Consider the following 23724-nt stretch of genomic DNA (forward strand, 5'->3'; position numbering starts at 1 on the left):
ATCAATAACCAGTGGCCCGGATCTGGAAAGGAAGGGACAACGTGACTATGGCCCTTAGGTTGGCCTTTGACTGAGGAGTGAAAGATGCCTCAGAGCATCACCTGTAATGTCAGTGGTCTAATTTCAGAAGATAACTGTTGAATAGACTCTTTGGTGTGGAAAGACCCTTCAGACAGAGGATTACTAGACTGAGCACTCAAAGGAGGACAGAGGGGAACAATAGGAGTTATGTCACCTTGAACCAACAGACCCCAACAACAAGGGATGATGGGCCAGGAGCTCTGCGTGGATGGGTGAGAGTTCCTGTGTGGATCTTTGGACAGAACTATGGGCTGGGGGGCTTCCACTCAGAAACCTGAGAGTTTGGGTCTGAAAGGCTAGGGGTTTGGTTCCAGGCAGAACTGTCTGCCGTTCCAGCCGACCTGCTCTGTACTGGAAAGCCAGTTAGATCAAGTGCTCAATGCAAAGACAGCAGAGCTCAGGACCAAGAGGAACTTATCCATGGCCCTCAGAAACGGCAAGAAGGACGGAGAACACAAAACGGGGTTTGTGTTTCTCATCCCTCAAATGCCGATGGAAGTACACTCCAAATCCCACTGCTGCCACCAAATCTGTTTAAAAAAAAAAACAAAGAAACAGCAGAATTCAATGGAGTACATTTGAAGACCTAATTGGTTTTAGTCAATGAGTTATGAATGGGGCAGCATCCCACCCAGCAAGTAGAAGGTGCTCTGAGGAGCGGTACAAAGTGGAAGGCTCTTATAGGAAGAAACAGGGACAAGAAGGTCACTAACAAAACAAAGGTATTTCAGGCAAGGTCACCTTCTTTTGGGGGAAGGGCTGGGTCTCTCATGAAGATTACTTCACTAGTGTTGATCAGGAAATTCCAGACTGATTGGTTTAAAATTCCACTCCTGGGAGAGGCTAAATCTGCAGGTAGGTTACGTACTAAAGTCCTGGTTTGCTGACTTGGGGCTTGTTCTAAACAAGTAGCTCCATTTTGGGCCTGTTTTCTTTTTTGCCTTTTCTTTCTTCCTTCCTTTCCTTCTCTTCCCTTCCCTTTCCTTCCTTCCTTCCTTCTTCCCTTCCCTTCCTTCCTTCCTTCCTTCCTTCCTTCCTTCCTTCCTTCCTTCCTTCCTTCCTTCCTTCCTTCCTTCCTTCCTTCCTTCCTTCCTTCCTTCCTTCCTTCCTTCCTTCCTTCCTTCCTTCCTTCCTTTCTTCCCACAATAAACCCATTTCAAATTCTAAAACACTGAACTGGAAAGCAGCAATGGCTGTGAAGGAGAAAAGCAGGCCGGGTCTACACCCGCCTCCTGCCCTGGGCCTCAGTTTCCCCGCTCGGCTCGGGCAGTGTCCCAACAAGATGCCTCTGAGCCTCCTCTGTCCCCTTCTGGCCTAGGGCTGAGAAAGCCCTCTGAGAGCCACATCTGTGAGGGTAATTGGCAATAATCACCGTAGGTGAAGCAGTCCTTTAACCAATTAACGGCCCCATCAGGGGGAACAATGCTACTGTCATTTCAAAACTGCTCTTCAAAATGCTCCAGGAACCCACAGGCTCTCTCCACAAACCTCAAACCCAGAGGGAAGTGGCATGAACAAGCCCAGTTCAACTCTTGCTTCTGCTGCCCTCTATCTGGGTGAACTGGGGCGGATTCCCTGAGGGACATTACTCAATCACCAGTTCCTCATCTGATAAATGAGGTAACAACCTGTATCTCCCAGGTGGTCCTGAGGGTACAGATCACTTTATCCCACAAAAAGGGACACGCACCTCTACCATGTGCCGTACTGTGGGCGGAGAGGGGCTCTAGCAGTCCCAGCTCCCAGGGAACACGGTGTAAGGGCACAGGCACACGTGAGTGTGTGCGCTATACATGTGTGTGTCAAGCACGGCGTCCGGGACCGCACAGGTGATGCCCCCGCCCCCCAAGGGCCAGATGAGGACTAATGAGTAGCATCTGTGCCTCTCCTCCCAACTTTCCGACTCCCTTCCCTGGGAGGGAGATGCTGCTTGATCGGGAGAGCACCAGCCAGGCACCGACCCATCATTTAAGGACCCCTGAGTCCTGGGGGCTGCTAATCAATGACCTCGCTCTCTCCGGCTGGAAGACAAACGGCTCTCCGGTGTCCTCTTGGGCAGAAGCACAGTGAGTCAAGGCACTGCGGGTGATGGAGGGGTGGAGGAGGCTGGCTCCTGGCATGCTGGGCCCTGGACAAGACCTTTGCTTTCCCTTTGTGGGAGGGCGGCCATCGTTCAGAGTGGGGTACGGCGGGGCGAAGCGTCAAGAGTGAAGCCCGGGCTTCTCTACAAACTTTGAGAATTTGTGTCGTTGTGCCCAAACATTTACATATTTAATAGGGAGCATTTCATTGCAAGTTAAGATTTCTCCTTTCTATCACAATTAGGATTTTTTTAAAAGATTTTATTTATTTGACAGAGAGAGAGAGAGAGAGAGACAGCGAGAGAGGGAACACAAGCAGGAGGAGTGGGAGAGGGAGAAGCAGGCTTCCCGCGGAGCAGGGAGCCCGACGTGGGGCTCGGTCCCAGGACCCCGGGTTCATGACCCGAGCCGAAGGCAGATGTTTAACCATCTGAGCCACCCAGGCGCCCCACAATTAGGATATTTAAAAAAAATTGTGTGTGCTGGCAGAGCTCACCTTCTCTGTGAATTCCAGGTCAGGAGAGTCAAGGAGTTACAAAATAATTTTTCGAAAAACGGGGCGAGCTGCCTGCTGGGGTGGAGGCCCTGGTGCAGACACACATTAGAGGGGGGCGACGGCCCGCCCACCACTGCTGACTCCTCCCCCCCATCCAGAGGCCTGCTGCGGGGTGGGGGGGTCCAACCTCCGTGTGGAGGTTTCTCACAAGAGTCTGGGCCAGCAGGACAGAGAGGCTGTCAGCCAGCTCTGCTCAGGGGGCGAGCCCTGCCTGGGGGAGGTCTGGCCGGGGGCAGTCTCCGGGGGCAGGGACACCTCAGAGACACCACAACAAAGTGGGGCTTGGGTAGCAAGATGTTTTGGGGTACAGGTTTTGCACCTGTTTCGGAAGCCAGGGCGCCGCTGCCGACACCCTGAGACTTCACAGCACATGGGAGGTGGTTTGCCAAGGGCACCTTTCCGGGCTTTGCCAGGGCCCCGGCAGCGCCACTCATTTTTCTGGAATGACAGAGACCAGGTAGGAAAAGAGTTCCTGTGGACTGTGGCTGCCTTCTGGGCTCTGCCTTCCAGGGCCTGTTTCAGAGCGATGGACTGACGTCAGCGTCACCACACCCCCTGCCCAGGGCGACAGGGAGTCCCCGGGGTCACCGTGGGGCTGTGCTCTGAGCCAGCTGCGGCGCTCGGGGCTGGGGAGAGGCTCACGTGTGCGGACAGAGCACACGGCAGGGACACACTTCAGTTACGCACACTCGTGGAGTCCCAAAGAGACGCCGATCGAACATATGAGGCCTGTCACGCTGACTTTGTATGGGCTCCTTTGAGGCCATTCCACCCCTGCGGCTACAAGAGCCCTTATATGGAGCTGTCGGCTAATGTCACCCAGTGAACCCGGGGGAGACGCGGAGGGCTGGCCGGCGCTGGTGTGCGGCCGGCACAGGTTCATCGCAGGCCCGGGCCGAGGAAGCCTGGCAACTGCCCTCTTGCCTAACTGTCTCGCAAGCTCGAAGAGGTTGAGGATCTTGGAACCTGCCAGGCCTCCTCACATTGCCTGTAATAGACAGCCCAGGAGGTACTGTCTGAAAGGCAACAGGGAGGGTGAGCTTCAGGGCGTGAGCCAGTCCTTCGCAGCCCTTCCCTTCCGCCCTCCAAGGACCCGGCTTCATGGAAAGGTGGGCTTCCCTCGCATGGACAGCACGGTTGCTGGATTTCTAGCTTCTCCTCCTCGGGCTGGTTCCAGAGAGCTCTCTGAGACAAACACTGCTTCCCGGAAGCCTCAGGTTTATTCACACAACCCTTTCTCAAAAGTTCAGGTTTTTAGCGACCCAATCTTTGAGATGGAAGCAGGATCTACAGAACCATGTTCCATAAACAGTGAGTGAAAACGTCGTTACAGACAACCGAGAAACCTAAATCCCATCTGCTACAGCTCTTATTCAGGACTCACTTTCATTCTCCGTGAAATTCCAATGAACCCAGTTACCTGGTTTCTTAGGTGCCGGCACACGCACACCAGCAGGTGAGCAGACCCCGCTTGCTTTTAATAAACAGTGGTAACCTAAGAAACTGCAAAAAAAGCAGTCCAGGACCATCCATCATGGAGACAGCAGAATCAAGAAAGGAATTCTAGACCAGCTCTCTGGCCTGCTTGGCTTCAGGTCTGTGACCTCACGCTGGCTTAAGAAGCAACCTTTGGCACAGACCTCAGTCACTCTCAGCTTCGACTTCCTTCTCCCTAAAATGGCTTGCTGCAAAGATAAGAAAATAATGGGATGGCAACCCTTCAAGTACTGAATGAGCATGAAGCTGTAATGATGCCTGTCCTACTAAAGCCTGGGTTAGCTTAAGCTCTGCCCTAAGAAAGCAGGCAGGTAAAACAAACATCTTATGTCGAATTTTGTTTGGATTACTAACATGTCAACAGTTGTTCGGGAGAGATGATTAACCACTTTTTTTCCCCTTGAAACTTTTCTCTATTTCCCATAATGATCAGATTTTAGTTTCCTCCCTCTTTTCTTCCTTGTCATCCTAGATGCCTGGCCCATGATAGCCCGATACACATGAATTGAGAGAGTGTGGGAACTGGCCCCGACTGTGGTCTCCTACAGAACAGTGTTTTTGGCCATGATTAGAAGTGCACCCTCTGTCTGGGGAAACCACAGAAGAGTCAATGAAGCTCTTTAGCTGTCCACTCACAGCAGTTACACACTCGATGTTTAGCTATTGGGGAAGGAAGTGCTCAGTCGTTCACAGACGCCAGGCCTCAGGGGCTTCAGACCCAGGAATCCGTGTGGCCTGTGGCCCGGGCCCAGGCTGGAAACAGGCAGACAAGGGCCTTCTCCAGCAGCTTTGTTCTCTCACCTCACCCCATCTCACAAGTGTGAGGTTCTGGCAAAGCGTAGCTACGCATTTAGAAGTTCCGCTTCTCTAAATTAAATAAAAACACAATTAAAATTTAGTAGGTGCTAAAACTTGGTTTTGAACTTTTATTAAAAAAATATATTTGCAAACATATAAAATTTAGGATGAAAAATGCTCATTTGAAAACATGTAATAACTTAATATTTGCAAACATACACAGATGGTATAAAATCCATACCATTAAAAATGTTAATGATGCAGTATTGCGCTCATGGAACAAAAATCTTGCTGTAATTCCAGAGCTTCTCAGCCCCACACTTCAGGGAGCTGAGAATCCAGTACACTGAAAGTCATGAGAGCCGCATGGCCAAAGCAGTAATACAGAATAAAAAACCACTGAGAACACATATTGTAAAAACACGTTTCTTAAGGAATCACACAGATAAAAGGGAAACACAATTTTGCATTTTCCCCAAAGTGAACGATATTGCATCTTAGCATTTCAAATGAAGATGTCAAATAGAAAACCGAGTGAAACATTGCACACCTCTCTCCTGCTGAATTTGCTGGAAAACAGATTCCTTGAGGCCCCGGCCCACTCAGGGAAATGTTCTCAAACACAGCTTTTAAAAAGCCCAGTGTACATTGCCTTCCTTGATTTAGATCTTAACATTTCACACACCTGAAAATGCCTTCCTTGATTTAGATCTTAACATTTCACACACCTGAAAATGCAGGGCACTACTGGTTCCAGAAGGTACTTTGAACACAACCGAAGAAAACCCAGGATAGGTAATAATGAAACATGTGCTCAGCAGCAAATACGCAGCAAGAAGGCAGGACCCATGTCTCGTGACTCCTTGTCTTCACGCCCGTGGACTGGGCCTCCTTGTGCCTGCTGCCCTCTTTTTCCTGTTTCTACGTTTTGCCCAGTTCCTGTGCGATGGCTGATTTTGTTTTTTAAGCAGTTAGGCACCTTCAAATTCATGTTGCATTGTTAGGTAACACAATGGCAGTCATGGCCTCTACTACCCGAAGGAGAAAACTTCGAACTACATTCTTGGAGGAGGGGTGGGGAGGGAAATAAAGCTGCATGGTTTAAACATATTACCTAGTACAGGATTCGATAGGGTTTCCGATTTTTACAAGGAAAGCTAGGCAGAAAAAGAACAGATGCTTGACATGCAAAATTGGGCCAGACACATTCTAAATGAGGCCTGTGTGGCCTTCAGCAGAGAAGGATCCATCAATTTGGGCTCTTCGCAAAATCCCACTCTGTGATGGCCACCCCAAAGGCTTGCACGGTGAGCTGAGGACACTCCCATGCACACAGTATGAAATGCTTCTTCTAACACTGACAGTCGCTTGAAAACCTAAGGATTCAAAGTCCCACCTTACAAATCTCTGGAAGAATGCCCTTGTTCCTGCAGGAATAAGGCTGTCTGGGAGGTGTGGGAGTCTATCCAAAGACATCACGTTAACTACAACAAAAGAGCAGCGCCACCCACTGCGGCTGGGGGTGGGCCCACGGACACACACGGTTGTCTAACTGCAAAACCTGGCAAGAACCATCTGCGTCTTGGTGTCCACTTTGATTCAACTAAGATTTGAAACAAAGGTTCCAGTAAAAATCATGGCAGCTATGGACACATGCAACCTAAGCTAGCGTGAGGTTCTGAATAGGAAGTCTGACCGAGGAATAAGGCAACTTAACTGTGACTTTCAGGCCAGGGTCATCCGGCTGCGACGAGTCAGGCTTGGCCTGACTTTTCAGGGACTCATTCTGGCCCAAACCTCCTGGAAATCATGATGGTGAACTTCTGGCTTCTGAATTTTAAGTAAATCCCTTGAATACATAAATTTGGGAGTTGAAACAGGTTGACCCTTTTCAAGTCTCCATGACTTGGGCACTTCAAAGTTTATTTTCCCACTAAGGAAAACTTATCATAGATTCTCCTTCCTGTCTATCATATTCATTCCTTGGATGAAAGGGCAAAAATTAACAGATTTGATTACAGACCCTCTTTAGGATATTCTCTCTTAACTCTCTCATAATATTACACATACTCAAATCATTTCAAGTCCAATGTCTATTACAACAAGAATCCCTTGATTCTTCCATGTACCAAAGCCCACCGAAACCACACTGGGGGTGCGATCAAACCTGTTTTCTGAGAACAGTCACGTGGCTCCCCCAACACCATCTCCTGGTGTAAGCAACACTCTGGATCTTACTTCAACATTCTCCTTCCTGGGTGATGTACGAGCAATTCATTTTTGGTTGCTGGATTTACACACTACCTTTGAAAACAAACTCTTCCCCATCAAGTATGAGAACTTATAAGCTTCCCTGACTTCTGAACGATTCACAATTATGTAGACAGCAAGAGGAAACTGCCCAGGAAGCATGTTTAGATTAACGAAAGCCAATCAAAGTATTCTTTATGCTAAAAAAAACTAAGGCCAAACTAAAACAAGCATGTAATTCACAAGTAATTTCCTAAAATCTCAGCTAGAAAAAAAAAAAATCTATGGATTTATGATTGAGTTACCATTAAAGCTTAAATGATTGTTCCCGAGGAACCACCACATCCATCAGCATTATTCACAGCTAATCCTTATGCTAGCTGGTTGAGCCAACTGGGTTTTTACCCCATCATTAAATAGTGCTCAGAAAAGTAAGCAGTGCATCTTAATTGGTTAAATACTACAAAATGATCTGTATCATAGAAACGAAGACACTTTCATTCAAAGAGTATCTTAAAATTACTATTGCTGAAATAAATCAAAATCTACATTAAAATATTACTAATCACCATTACATGCCATAAAAGAATAAATATAAATCATGGCAGGTCAATAGCAGCATAACAAAGCATCTTTACATATTTTCACACTTTGGGCTGCAAAAGTACTCACAGCCTAGGAATACATTGGTAAAGTTCTGATTTTCACACTTTGTTTTTAACTCCATAGTCTATAATAAAGTAAGGGCAGTGTGAATAACAGCTCCCTTTTCTGCATAGCTTTAAAACTACTCTCAGTAGACTCGAGGAATGGAACCAGAATGGCTTTGTTAGATTGGTCCACCGGTCCTTTTGTCAAAGTGTTAAGGAAAACAATCAACAAGGACTTCTGTGTTTAGACAGAAAAGGAAAGTAAGGCTATACTTCACACAAAACATTTTCAAAACCACTCAAGAGTTTAACTTAAAGTGAAGGTTTCTGATGGAATTCAGTCTTTACCAGCCCCAGCCTTTGCTTCAAAGATGCTACTCCCATACCATCACAGAGCCTGGTGGGGCCCTAGTCACGTGGTATCACTGCCCTGGGAGCCTGCTGCATGGCAGCACTGGGAACACTTAAGAACAAGACACACAACTGAGAAATTTCAGAACTCTTAAGGCCCAAATGGGGCGTTCATAAAAATATACCTCACTTGAACGAATCAGTCCTAATTTGCCAACTTAAACTCTGATCCTTAAAACTCAAAGCTACTTTGCGCAGAGCTGACTTCTGCTCTGTTCAGAACTTGACTATCAGCCTAAGGCTCAAATTTCTAGGAGGGAGGAGCAGGGGAAGGGGTGCGGGCTGGGCTGAACTCTGCTGCAAGGCTGGTGACCCCTCCTCCCTAAGACCTTGAGGGGGAAAGCAGGCTGGAAACCAGACTCCTTATTTCACATCCTTTCTTAGAGCTGATGAAAACACCCACACAACTTAACACAATGGTTTTGTTTTGTTTTTTTTTTTTTTTCTTGTCAAAACAAAGGTCTGCTGGTGATGCTTCACAGTGAAACCTCCATTATCACTGAGAACGTCACTTGGAAAACATTCTTAAGGAATGAGTCTCTTTCTCATAGGCTCAATTTCAGGATTCTCAAAACCCAATGTTCTGTTTAGAAGTTTCCATGATGAGGCCTATTTGTTTCTGAGGTCGACATTCTGCCTTCGGATTTATTCTGCTCCAGTCATAAGTTGTGGTTGTCTTTGTTCTTGGTCAGAACCTGCAAGTAGACTTCGTGAAGTGTACTGAGGAAGCTGGAATCATTCTGGAAGAGATGGTAATGTTTCATTTACCTCAGTAGAACTTACTTCCTTGACAAAAGCTTAGGAAAAAAGCTGTATAAGTGATCTGTGTCACTAATTAGCCAAAGAGTCCCACCACCCAGAGACAACTGCAATCAATATTTTGGAATTCACTTGGATACTTTTCCATTGGGAGTGCAGGCTCAGAAAAAGAGAAACATTAGTCCCGGCTAGTCTTGAATTCACTTTATGAACTGATTTTCTAAGAACTCATACATTCCTTAAAATTAAAGAACAAAAGTTTATAGACTCAACTGCTGGGGTGGCCTGCATACCTTTATTAGATGTATTAATGTATCCTGGAGCTGAGACTTGCTGAGAATAATGGAAGGCTTTCTCTGATTTTCTGATGTTCCAACAGTCAGTGGAGAAGGGGCGCTGGCTTTCCTCTCGAGGTCTGCGGACCTTGTAACTGTCTGCTGGAAAACACTTGGGGATAACAGGACTGAAGACACTGCCATGGTTGTTGCAGCAACCAGTGTGGGGCCTGCGACCTGCAGGGGACAACGGTCATGAATGAAGCTTGTCAGCTAAAGGGTAGAGGGCCCATTTACTGGGAAGCCAAGTCGGGTCATCACAGAAAGGAAGTATCACGGCAGGGTATACACAATAAGAACAATCCTATGATGAATTAAAATGTAAAGTTTTAGATGGGGAGCAGGGGCATGACTGGAAGAGGGCATGAGGGAACTTTCTGGGGTGACAGAAAGGTTACATATCTTGACTGTTACCCAAGGGATGTTATGTATGTTAAAACTCATGAAACACCTGCATTTTATATATGTATTTCACTTCAATAAAATTTTACATAAAAAAAAAAAAAAGAGAAGGGGTGCCTGAGTGGCTCAGTCTTTTACGCGTCCAACTCTTGGTTTTGGCTCAGGTCATGATTTTGGGGTCGTGAGATCGAACCCTGCCTCAGGCTCCACGCTCAGCACAGAGTCTGCCTGAGATTCTCTCCCCTTCTCCCTCTGCTTCCACCCTACCCCCACTCTCTCTCAAATAAATAAAATCTTAAAGAAAAGAAGAATTAAAAAATCCAGTTACATGAAGCATTAGTTTCTTCTGTAGTGGTCAGTATATTTATTATGCCACTACAGGTATCAAAGGCACAACTTCTTACAAACAGAACTAACCTCTACCTCCCTCCCCCATTTAGCTGTGCTTCTACGCTAACAACCGTTAACCATCAGAGTACACAAAACCAGAAATATCAGCATTTTTAATAATTCCCGCATTTGATACAATCAACAGACATCTCGATTTCCTTCTCCTGGCACCCTCTTCATTTACAAACAGCCACGCCGTTAAGGGTGTGGCTTCTGGGGTCTGAGCCTTCCAGTCTGCCTTTGGGCTGGCGCTGCACCAGGCTGAGCTACAGGGGAGACCAGTTACCACCACCAGGCGGGAGATGGCTGCGGGCTCAGTTCTGAGACTTGAGGAGAGGCATAAAGGCTCAAAGGTAAAAGGGCAGGTAAAAGCTCAGGAACTGAAAAAAATAAGTGTGCATTTCAAGGCTGGTAGGTAATGGAGGGTGGGGACAACTTTTAGAAAAGTGAGGCCGGGGAGAACAAGCAAGGGGCAGAGTGCAGGCTGGGAGCCCGAGCACCGCAGTGATTCTTCACCAGGCATCACAGCTCTTGCAGGGCGAAGAGTATTTCCTCCTCACAGAAACCAGGCCGACGCTCTCAGCTGATAAACACTGAGCGAGCACCCAGCCCTCGGTACGGTCAGGGAAGGCGTTGTTCCAGAGAGGATGACCGGAAGCCCACAGGGGCTGCAGCAACGAACTCTGCCGGGGGAGCAGGCAGCCTGGCCTAGGAGGGGCATCTGAGAGGGCTCTGGGCTTGGAAGCTCCAACTATCCACTCAAACGACAATGTTTTACTTCACATCCAGCGGTGTGAAGAGAATGTGTTCTTCAGGAAAAGGGAGTCCTTACCGGGATGGCACTGGGTAACACCTTAGGCTGGGCAAAGACTTCAGGATCCTGGTTTTGCTGCATAGACTGCAATGTTTAAAAAGAAAAGATGAACAGACCTAGTGAGTTTCAATGAAGATTTCCTAGCTACCGGGGTAAATCCACGTTAGCAGTAAGGAATAATTCAGACACTAACTAGTTCTGCCTCAACTGCAGGGCGAAGGCCCTGGGACAGCCTCTGACCCCCTCAGTCTGCCAAGAACAGGGCTGTGTGCAGAACCTTCAAGGCATCTCTAAGGATAGAGCAGGGACAGCCCACGCACAGTTCTGCTGTTGAATCTGTAGAGACACCGTATCCTGGCAGCACGAGACCTCGATAAGGTGGTGTGAACTCTGGACAGGTAGCGCTAAACTGTCTTCATCTAGGCTCACACCTCCACATGCTAAATTTTGTCTTTATTCGTTGGGAGACAAAGAACTGCTTGTTGTAGAGCAAATATATTTCATTTAAAATTCAGTGAAGCCCCAGATCCTAAAGGAAATGGAATGTAAGTAAAAATGCACATGTACATAAGTGTCCCCTGCAAGGAGGCATAGTGGAGAGCAGAGGGCGGCGCTAGGGAAGTTCAGACTGCTGGCTGGGGTGTGATACTCATCTGTTAGAACATTCTCTCTCCTTATACTGCAGAAAACCTCAACAGAAATGGCCCCAAATGACAACTTCACGATATAACCAAAATACTAAGTTTCCTGTCTTTCTGTACAGAATTTTAAAGGAACACAACAAAACTGTCCATTAATTATGAAATCACATACAATTATTACGATGGACTCTTCTGTACGATATTATTTGATGAAATGTTAAGATTGCAGATTATTATTAAAGGGCATGCGGCTGAAATCCTGGAAGGCAAACAACACTGTTGTTGTGATCAGCTGTGTGATCTTGCACACATCACTGCAATCTGAGCTGACTCATCTGTAAACTCGCCAGCCTCATCCATCACTGAGGGACAAGCCTCTTCTTCATGCCTCACCCCCAAACGACCAGCAGGTCCCACCGCTTGCACTTGTTAACAAACCCACTTGTCCATACTCCCAAAGTCAGGCCCCCACCAGCTCAAGAATGGGTAACTGCCTGGCCTCCTTCCTATGGGTGGTCCTGCTTCCATTTTCTCCTTGCCCTGCTCACCACCTCAGCTCAAAGCCCTTGAAAGACAGCACCCCCCCCCCCCCCCCGCCGCCCGCTGCCCCCAGGACTCTGAGAACAAGCCTCAGACTCCTTCACATAGTTTTCAAAGCCCTGCTCATTGGCCAGTACCTTTGCCTCCAAGCACCTTCCACAGGAGATCTAGCCACACTACAGGTCTTTACGTTTAGCAAATGCCACTCATCTCCAGGCCTCTGCACACACTACTTTCCTTGTCTCAAACACTTTTCTCTACCTCTAAGAAAGGTCTGGCTAACTTCTGCCAAGTCTTCAGATCTCAGCTGAACATGAGATACACCAGGAAGCTTTACTTGACCCATATCTCCAGATCTGGGATGCTGTTACAGTACCCCAAGTGTGCCTGGCCCAAGGTGGGCCCCACGGGAGCTGGGGATGGGACAAAGCTGGGGATAATCTGGATCTATGGTCCTGAGTCAAATGAGGACTCCTGGACTTGTCAGGCAGAAACAAACAAAAACCCCTTCAATGCATGCCCTGATAGGAAAATACTGGCATTGTTTCTTGGCTTGTATCCAGGGGCAGTGGAACTGAGTACCACCACCACATACCAATGATCTGGCTGTTCACTACAGGGCTTCTTACCTCCTGTCTTCTGGCCCCGGATGTATCTAACAGCTGTCCCTTTGAAGGGACTGCCTCCTGGCAGTCACCATCAAGGCCTCTGAAGCTTCACCCCACCCAGTTAGAGCCACCCAGCCTCCTGCCAGTACCTGAAGGGGAGCAAGCACCATGTTGCTCAGGGATGCTGAGGCTCGAGCTGCTGCGGTCTTAGAGGGAGGCTCTATGAAGCTCTCGGGTGTGGCCAGCTGGCCGGCTGCTGGGGAAAAGCTGGGTGCCACGGCCCCTTTCCCAAGTGACTGCGTCTGTATTTGGTCATGCTGTGGGGTCAACCTGAGTTTCTGGAGAAGATCCACGCTTGGGAGGGATGTACCAGCTGTGTTTGTCACGCTCAGGGGGGCCCTGAAGGGGCTCTGGGTGGCAGTCAGATTGGCGTGGCTCAGCTCAGGGACTGGCTGGCTCAGGAGTGGAGACCTCTGTCTCGGCGTGGTCTTCACCGCCTGCATCATGGTGGTGTTCCGGGGTAAGCTGGGGGGAACCTGTGCCGTAGGAGCTTCTGCTGGTAGAGTGGGACTGAGCACAGGGCGCACTGGGATGGCATAGCCTGGGGCCTGTTTGTCACCGGACTGTGTGATGGAGGCAGGGGTGATCAGCACCGGGGCGGGGGCTTCAGGTGGGACCGAGTGGTGGGCGGCAGGACGGACACCCAGGTTTTCCGACTGAGGGGCTCCGCCTGACTGCTCGAAGGAAAACGGTAGGAATGAGCTGGACTCTTTCTGGGAGGCATCTCCTGGCAGCTTCTCCACTTCTTCTGAATCCAGACCCACAGCAACTGGCTGTTCTTTTGGCAAAGAGGTTCCAAATAATTCTTCCACTGTCAGATGTTTGTGTCCAGATGGAGCAGACTGAAAAAACAAATCAAACCACCCAATGAAAGAAATCTCTTGCAAACCAGAGTAACCAAACTTCTTTCCCATCAACCGAAACAGCTTGCAGAAGCAGGGATGGATGGAGTCTGAAAATAAGGAACCAACAAACTGCAGATGTGCTAGGGACTAAGGCCAAATCGCCTCCCTAAGCTGGTGGGCAGAAATCTGTATTCGTAATAAAATTCAAATTTTAGGGAATCCCAGTATAGTGTTAGAATTCACCTTTTTCCTTGGCAAATGGATATAAGGTAAAGGGTCAAGTATCTTATTACAAAGTTAATAGTGCTTAATTGCCCTATGTCAGTAACGCATGGAAGGAAATAATACTCAAGAGGACAGAGGGACCAAATGCTGAGTAAGCAATCCTACCTTCGTTTCATACTTCATAGTTCTTGATAAAAAGCTAGGCATTGCACCTTAGGGACTAAGTTCCAGAAAACAAAATTAACCATTTTGTAAATTGCAGGCCATTCCTTCCTATTACCAAATCACAGAATCCTTAAGAAAAAGCAAAGCACTTAAGTCTGAAAATGTTAAAGTTCTATCTACAATAGTAATCTGGCTTATTGATACCACTGCAATGATCTGAAGGAGAAATATTTATGCTTTTCACTCCTGAGCTTTCCCGTACCTTTACTTGAAGCAGTATGGCCATATTCAGTTACCCTTTATTTTCTGAGTACCTACAGGGTGCCAGGGCCTGCTCTGACCTGGGCCCAAAGGATACCGTAGGAGTAACAAAAATAGTCTAACCCCCAAAAGGACTTATATTCTAGTGGGAGACTAACCTAAGTACTTTGAAAACACAAGCAACCTCAAAATATGGGTTTTGTTTTCGTTTTGCAGTAAGCTCCACGCCCAGTGTGGAGCCCAACGCAGGGCTTGAACTTGCAACCCTGAGAGCAAGACCTGCACTGAGATCAAGAGTCAGAGGTTTAACCAACTGAGCCACCCAGGTGCCCCTTGATATATGGTTTTATTTCCTAAAGTGTGTGGACTACTTAGTTGCTCGGATATATGTTTATGTGGAAAAAGACAATTCACTGAAACGCATGGCTTTCAGTACCTCAAAAGGCCTATGAAGGCCTGAAACTACACTGCATCTGAAGCACAAGCACAAGAGCAGTATAGTATGACATTTCTATGGGAAAAGAGCGCAGTTTTTCTCAGGCAAATGTTCTGTTTCACTCGTGTGATCAACAATTACAGGTTTCCGGGGGGAGGGGCAGAGGGAGAGGGAAAGAATCTCAAACAGACTCCTCCTCGCTGAGCATGGAGCCTGACATGGCTTGATCCCATGACCCTGAGATCATGACCTGAGCTGAAACCAAGAGTTGGACAATCAGCTGACTGAGCACCCAGGTGCCCCTCTCTTCGGCTTTTCTGATACCTTAGCACACATCTTCCTGACAGACGCACAGAATAAAGAGAGACAAAGCGTAGGTGCTCACAGACCCAGGGACGCTGAGTGCGGTTCCCGGAACAGGGGCTCAGCAGGCCACTCCCTCTGTGCAGGGTGCTGTTGCCACACAAACGCCAAATGCTATTTTTGCTTTTTACCTTTTTTCATAAAAGCAAAAATCCTCTTTGGATTTCTTTCGGTCAGCAAGATAGGTACTGATACAGGTCTTCCCTAAAAACAAAAGGGGCTACATGCGAACTTTTGAAAAGGGTGGGGGGGGTGGGGACACCTGTATGGGGTTTAGCAGGTGCCCTAGGTACTGTGCTGGGATGAGCGGGGTGGAGAAAGAAGGCCAGCACCCAGGACTGAGGATGCAGAGGAGCTTATTTGTCAGGGATGGAAAGGTAAGGGAGTGCCCCTGTGTAGTCTCTCTCGTATCACCTGCTGGGTAAGTGGGGCCAGTGGGGCTGGTGGGGCTGAGGAGAACTTAGGTGGGGCAAAGTTAACAGTGGGGAAGAGGCGGAAGCCTCCTCTAGTAAAAAATCGTTTCATACCAAACCATTTCTTCTTAGAAAATATTCAATAGAGAATTAATGTAATATATCTTGGCAAGTTAATGTGACAAGAGGCTTTATTTAAGTGAAGGAATTCTTAAATGGCAGATTCAGACCCCCCCATTAACAATGCTTAGTGAGACTAGTAAGACTACCTTGTCACAACACTTCCTAGCACCTGAAGGGATTTTCCGGAGTCAGGATCTTGCTTCAAATACAAGGCGGCACTAAACTCTATTATAAACTGTGATGGTAAAAAAGTGCAGAAGAATGTATATGGTTTAATTTCTTTATGTTTTTACCTCTGAAAAAGTTGTAGAGTTTTGGATCTTAAGTCAAAGATACCTAGGTTCAATTCTCAGCTGTTAATTGGGGAAATGACAGTCTCTCTATTGAGTGCCCTTATCTGAGAAATGGGGACAATTGTGGCAATTACCTCACAGAGCTGCTGTGAAAATGAAATTCTCAACATGATGTCTGGTGCCCAATAAGCATTCAATAAGTGTAAGTTGGCTGTTACCATCATTATATGAACACCACATAGTCTTAACAGCAATCATGATAAAGCTGTTTGCATATGTTCTAGGAAACATCAAATAATATGTTGGGATATTAAAAATTCATCAAATCCGGGACACCTGGGTGGCTCAGTCGGTTAAGCGGCTGCCTCTGGCTCAGGTCATGATCCCAGGGTCCTGGGATCGAGTCCCACATCGGGCTCCTTGCTCAGCGGGAGCCTGCTTCTCCCTCTCCCCCTGCTTGCCTGCCCCTCCCCCTACTTGTGCTCTCTATGTCAAATAAAGTCTTTAAAAAAAATTTCATCAAATCCTTCCGGAATATCATAGCCCCATAATGTAAAATAATAACACAGTATCACCTGATGGGCTATCAAGGCTGAGGTATTATAAATCACCCTGTCATTCCCTGATGCAAAGAGTCTTTGAAGACACAGTTGTTTAACATTTCAAATCCATTCAGTGTAACTCAAAATAGACAGTGAATTCTTATTTGGGACAAACTTCTTCTCTGTCCAGGCCACATAACTAGAGTAATATGCATGGGTTTCATCTCCCCAGTAGAACACTATGATTTATTCACTTCTGGATCTCTGGCCATCATGAAGGTCTACTGATGAGCACAAAGTTCTAGAAGTTATGGTAGGGGTGCCTAGGTGGCTCAGTCAGTTAAGAGTCCAACTCTTGATTTTGGCTTGGGTTAGGATTTCAGGGTTGTGAGACAGAGCTCTCTGTCAGGCTCTGCACTCAGCAGAGAGTCTGCTTAAGATTCTCTCTCACTCTCTGCCCCTCCCCCCATTCTCTCAAATAAATACATCTTAAAAAAAAAAGGTTATGGTAAAACATATGTACCAAAATTTAGCACTGTAACCACATGGAAGTGTAGAACTCAGCGGCATTCAGGACACTCACAATGCTGTGTTAACCACCATGTTCTTTCCCTTACCCACAACCTTGGTAATCTCCATTCGACTTTCCGTTCCAATGAATCTGCCTATTCTAGTCACCCCATGCAAGTGCAATCATATCATATTTGTCCTTTTGTGACTGGCTTCCTTCGCCCAGCATCATGTCCTTGAGGTTCATCAATGCTATAGCAGGTGTCAGAGTCTCCCTCCTTTTACAAACGCTGACTAGTACTCCATCATGTGCACACCCCACATCTTGTTTATCCATTCATCTGAGGATTGACACTTGGGTTGTTCCCACCTTTTGGCTATTGTGAATAATGCTGCTGTGAATATTAGTGTAAAAGTATTTGTCTTCATCCTTGTTTTCAATTCTTTTGGGTATACACCCAGGAAGCTGGGTCATATGGTAATCCCATGTTTAACTTTTTGAGGAACTGCCAGACTGTTTTCCAAAGCTGCTGCTGCACCACTTTACATTCCCACCAGTGATGCAAGAGGGTTCTCGTTTCTCCACATTCTGCCATTTCTAGATCTTATTTGAGAAGATGACTATTCAAGTCCTTTGCCCATTTTTGAGTTGGGTTAACTCTTTTCACATTATGTTTAGAAAAAATGGTCAAGATTGTCTGAAAACTATGCTGTTACTCATTAATATAAATTATGTAGATCTTTACCACCGCATTCTATTCATATAGATGTATATACACACAAAAAACGTTTGGATAGACATACTTTGAAAAATATGGACCATATTGAGTCTATCTTGCAGAAACTTGAGTCTTTCCCAGGTAAGAATACAAATATTTTTATGTTTTAAGAAAAGGATGGGGGCACCTGAGTGGCTCAGTCGGTTAAATGTCCGACTTTTGATTTTGGCTCAGGTTGTGAACTTGGGGTAGTGGGATCCAGAGCCCCGAATTGGGCTCCGTGCTGAGTGTGGAGCCTGCTTGGGATTCTCCCTCTCCCTCTGCCCTTCAATTCCCCCCATTCTCTGCTTAAGCACACATGCGTGCTCTTGCTCCCTCAAAAAAAAAAAAAAAAAGTAAACAACGGGACATGGAGAAAATTCAATATGAAATATACCTTAGGCTTCAGAAAATGGCAATGATTCAAGTAGCGATTTTTACCTGCCCAGTGGAACATAAATCGACTTTTGAACAATTAAAATTACCTACGTGTACGCTTGAAATGTTTTTACACTTAAAAAAAAAGGCTATTTCTAATGGTTTAAAATTGACTTCACATTAAAAAATGAATCCATATGGTAGAGCCCTGAACCCTGACTGCAAAAGCAGCAGAAAGTTTCCAGATTTCTCCATAGGGCCTCCCTACAACTTCTACCAAGCCAGAAATATTCTCAGACTTTCTCTGGAATAGGATGCGTGGTAAGGCATTAGGGTTTCAGGGGAATCTCACATAAGAAGGGATAAATGAAGTTACGATGGCAAGCAGAGTGACCAGAGACAGAACACTCACCATATGGGAGGCCCTGTGCTAAGCACCTCATATGCATTACTTTATTAATCAGTGGGGGCCATATTATTATCACTGCCATCTTGTAGATGACACTCAAGTATAACAGAACCAGACTCAACCTAGTCCTAATGGTAAGTCCACATTCTTAACCATTATGCCCCTGTACTGACGTGTCAAGTAAATATATTCTAGGTTACGTAATCAACTGGATGGTGATAATGGCTTCTGGAAAACAGGTACATCTATGGCTTGAATAATCAAGAGGCAGCTATAGATCAAAATGTACCCACTTTTGGAAATATGTATAACTGGCTAAATCAGTCACAAGAGGGAAGTGAGCAGAGTGTGCTTCTCCACATAAAAGCTTTAGTCTCTGCATTTGAGAGGACCCTCTCTCCCCTCTCTCCCCACAAGAAAAAATGCCACACTGCTCTAGTAGTTGGCCTTATTTATTCATGGATTCATCTCCTCTCATCCATAGAAAAGGTGAATTTATTCTTCCTTCATGTCTGAATTCTATGTTTTGCAATGCCCCACTTACATCAAGTGTTAGTCTCACCATTCCCCTTGTGGAATGGAATTCAGGGAGCAACAGTATGTATGGTGCACAACAAAATGCTAGTACACTCTATCAGGCTTCACACTGCTCCTTCTTCACCCCACAGCTCTTGCCACTTAGGGAATTTCCTCTTTCGGTCTGGATCTATGGTGTCCATGTCAGATTTCCTACCTGGTCAGTGTACCGGGCACACCAGGAGCTATGTATTCTTCTTTTCTTTTCTTTAAGAATTTATTTATTTATTTGAGAGGCAGAGAGAGAATATGAGCAGGGGAAGGGGAGAGGGAGAAGACTCCCTGCTGAACAGGGAGCCCAACATGGGGCTCAATCCCAGGACCCCGAGATCATGACCTGAGCCAAAGTCAGACACTTAACCACTGAGCCACTCAGGCGCCCCTATGTATTATTCTTAACCTCAGGAACAAAAACAAAAAAACCCCACAACAAACCACATACTAGGGAAATAGTCCCAAGGGAATTTTAGCAAGTGAATTATGACACTGAAATGGGATTTAATACTATGAAGACCTGACAGCATTACTCGCTCCTCAGCACCAGATGGCAGTGTTGCCAAACAAGTGTACTATCTGTGCATAGGGGCTGATTATGGATTTAAGCTAATTTTAGTCAATCACAGGGCTTCTGACAATATCCAGATCCCAATATTCTACAAAATTCTGTCACCGTGGCCTATAAAATGGACTTTCAGAAGGATGTGCGAATGAAGGAGTAACAAACATCAACACTCTGCTCGTTAGAGGGTCTAATTCTCCCTGTGCCCACTTCAATACTGTGCGTGCACAGATCCATCACTGGCACTTCTGCTGAAAGGCCAAGCATGCACAGCTCATCACACCCTTCATGTTTCAATGGACACTGTTTTATGGCTCGTAAGGCATTCTTCCGGGTCAATTTCTCCACCCCTGTCCCCACCATCTGTTATTAACTTGGCTTGAAAGCTTATTATACAAAGTCTTTAATGTATAATACGATGGAATCTGTACATAAAAATAATTGTCTTTAAACTTAATGATTAAGATTTCTTTTCCTTTTTGTTGCAGTTGCCCTATTTGTGACAAATGAACTCAGTTTTTATTGAGTTTAAGATGGTGGAAATTTTGTATCTCTTGATCTGGGTGGTAGTTACAATGTTTAAAAGTTATAGCTACAGAAAGTTACAGTGTTAATTACACCCCAGTAAGAAAATGCTCGGATTTTTACAGAATTACCCTGGGTCTCTGTTTTCACACACATACGAGAATGATATTGATGCTACCTTCATCTCATGCTTATATAATCTGTTATTGTGTGAAGAGCTATTTTCTGTACAATAAAAATGATGTTAACACCAGATGTCATGGAACTTAAGAAACAAAGCATTAAGAGTATTTTGCCTGTTTTCAATTACCTGGAAATCTCTGCCCAGTTATCATTTCTTCCTTGCCTTTCTTCCTTTCTCCTGGCCGTGGCAACAGGCATTGCCCAACCCACTCCAGTACCCATTTACCCAAGCAGTACGCGGCCTGCCACCTATCGTGCTCTCGAGAGGTGAGGCTGCTCTGCGGCGGTGCTGAGGGAGGCCAGACTCAGAATAATGGGCATGGTGCTGGGGGCTTTCTTGTTGGTCTTTTCAGAAAGCAGGCGCTGATGCCCTGAGCCTAGTTTTGATTGCAATATGGGCTTGTAATAGGAAACCTCTTCTATCCCAAGGTCTGTGTTCTAAATGGTTCTCTGGGTCTTGGGTCTGTTCCTTCATTTGGTTCTCACAATCGCCCCAGGAGTTAGGCAGTACAAGAATCCTTAACTCCAGGATTCAGAAAGGAAAGGGGAAGTGACTCATGAATCAGAAAGGGGATGTGATTGGCCCACTGAACACTTGGGGCTGATACACCAGATAAGAAGGAACACAGGGATGCTGTTCCTTCTCTCCCTCAACATTTATTTTGTAAAAATTACATTTTACATAGCACCACTCTTAATATACGCTTGACCTCCAGGCCTCTAAATGCAAATATGGTAAAAATGGAGCATGGGAACGCAGTATACAAAATCTGGCTATCACCTAAATACTTAAAAACATTATGGATACATTGCTGATGGGAATGTTAATGGTATAGCGTCTTTGGAAAACTCTATAGCAGTTTCTTAATAAACTAAAACATGGAATTACCAAGTGACCCAACATTTGCATGACTTAGCATTTATCCCAGAGAAATGGAAATCTGTGTACAAAAACCTATGCACAAATGTTCACAAAAGCTTTACTTGTAATAGCTAAAAACTGAAAACAACCCAGGTGTTCTGTCAACAGGCAAATGGTTAGAAATGGTTAAACAAATCTTGGTACTCCTACTTGACTGGGCAGCAGAATAAAAGAGACCAAAGAGAACACACTACTGTTAAACCCAATAATTTCAATGACATCTCCAGGCATCATGCTGAGTGAAGAAAGACACTCCCAAAAGGTTATATATTATATAATTCCATTTACGTAACTTTCTTGAAATGACATTACAGAATGGGGGACAGATTAGTGGCTGCCAGGGTTAGGGATGGGAAGAGGGGAAAGACAGGAAGGTGTGACAGGGGAGTCGGTGTGACAATACAAAGGCAACATGAAGAACCCTTGTGTTGATATCAGTCTTCGTTATCTTGACCGTGGGGGTGGATACACAGAGCTATACAGGACGTAAAATCGCACAGAGATACATACCTGCACATACACACAGAAATGAATGTGAATACAACTGAGGAAATGTGGACCACATGGGTAGATTTTGTCAATATCCTGGTTGTGATATTGTACTTTATTTTGCAAGTTGTAATCAGTGGAGAAATGGACAAAGGGTACGTGGGATCTTTCTGTATTATTTTTTTGTAATTGCATGTTTATCTATAATTATCTCAAAGTAAAAAGATTAGTTAAAAAACTATGGGTTTTATACTTGGTATCTGTTCATTTATTAAGCCATCGGCTACAAAGAAATCTAATTCAGTCAACAAATATTTACAGATGCTAGGTGCTGAGAATACGGCAATGAACAAGGCAGATAAAACTGCCTGTCCCTATGGAGCTTACACTTAGGGGGAGAGGAGACACAGTGAGCCTAGTAAAAAATCATAAACCATGTTGGCTGGTGAAGCCGTAGGGAGAAAATAAGACAGAGCAGGACAGGGGTAAGGAAGGATTGTTACTTAAAACAGGGTGACCAGACAAGGCCTCATCTGTATGGAGGACCCTCGAGACTTGAAAGAAGTAATAAAGAAAACCCTATCTGGGAGGAAAGTATTCCACACAAAGGGAACAGCAAGTGTAAAGGCCTGTCCTGAGGCAGAGGTAAGTCTGGCACATTTGTGGAAAGGCAGAAGAGCCAACGAGGCTGGGGCCAAGTGAGCAAGGCAGGGAGAGAAAAGATGAGGCAGGGGGCAGCGAACCAGAGCAGGTCAGGCCTGGTGGGCCACTGGCATGGCCTCCTTGGCTTTGATTCGAGTGAGAGGGGGCACCACTGGAACATTTTAAGCAGAGGAACGCCATGATCTAACTTATGTTGAATCAGGATTACTCCGGCTGCTGGGTGAAGAGGTAAGGGGGTGGCAAGGGCAAAAGCTCTAAAACCAAAGTGGAGGCTCCTGCAAAATCTAGATGGAAAGACAGGGCAAATGACAAGAGTGGATGTTAGCATGTTGCTGCCTGTATGCACCCTGACAGATAAATAACATCATATCTGTACTGCATTAATATCTTTACAAAATACTACTCTGTGTTTTGTTACCCTGGACAAAGCTAGAGCTTTAGCTGTACAGACCTTATCTTGTGACCCCGATGGCATCTCTTCTAGAGTCTCGGTGCTTCCCAGATTGGAGAGCTGAGTACTTGGCTGTAACCCAGGGCTGGAGATATTGGAGTCGCCCATCTGATTCTGAAATTAAAGGAAAAGTACATCATGTGAAAAGTTTGCTGACTATTATTTGGTTAGCAAAACATCATATGTACTATGCTATCAAAATTAACACGTCCCTGGACTGAAGTTGGGGGTTTTTTTTTTTTTAAATCTGGTCTCCTGAGTGTTCTGAACTGTTTGTGGTGTCTGTTTTGACATGGATAATGCTCACTAGATGCTGGATCAGACAGCCCAAATATAACTTTAGATTTCTAAAATTTATAATCCCATGTCCATCTAGTGATCTTTTTTTAGGGTTTTTTTTTTTGTTTTTTTTTTTTTTAGCACAGTGTTAGGCACTCCAATGTTAAAAGAATGGCAAAGAGGCATTTTTTCTATGCAAATGACTTAATCCTTATTTCAAAACACCTTTTACTCAGGGTTACCCATTTACATAGAGGTGAAAGAGCCTGGGGAAGTCTATGAAATATCTTTTTGAAAACACCTGAAAACTCCTGAAGCATTAGACAATTCTCCACATCACATGGTGCCTACGAGGGTAAGTGTGGCCAGCAGACAGTCACTACAACATTACTGACTATATTCCCTGTGTGGTACTGTTCATCCCTATGACTCACTCGCTTTCTAACTGGCAGTCTGTACCTCTTAACCCCCCTCAACTATTTT

At 45.7% G+C, this 23724-nt stretch overlaps 1 protein-coding gene across 1 annotated transcript in view; it reads right to left on the bottom strand.

The window, feature by feature from the left end:
• Positions 1 to 8770: 8770 nt before the first annotated feature.
• DCP1A (decapping mRNA 1A) overlaps positions 8771 to 23724 on the bottom strand; it is a 51601-nt gene continuing 36647 nt past the window's right edge. Inside the window, exons 6-10 of the mRNA XM_027582513.2 lie at positions 22963 to 23076; positions 12963 to 13715; positions 11043 to 11108; positions 9377 to 9595; positions 8771 to 9064 (exon numbers count right to left, since the gene is read on the bottom strand). Of these exons, the coding sequence (XP_027438314.2) occupies positions 8984 to 9064; positions 9377 to 9595; positions 11043 to 11108; positions 12963 to 13715; positions 22963 to 23076 (1233 nt within the window). The 3' untranslated portion in view covers positions 8771 to 8983. The remainder of the gene's footprint in view (positions 9065 to 9376; positions 9596 to 11042; positions 11109 to 12962; positions 13716 to 22962; positions 23077 to 23724) is intronic.

This window comes from Zalophus californianus, chromosome 1 (genome assembly GCF_009762305.2).
Source record: "Zalophus californianus isolate mZalCal1 chromosome 1, mZalCal1.pri.v2, whole genome shotgun sequence".
NCBI classification, from domain to species: Eukaryota; Metazoa; Chordata; class Mammalia; order Carnivora; family Otariidae; genus Zalophus; species Zalophus californianus.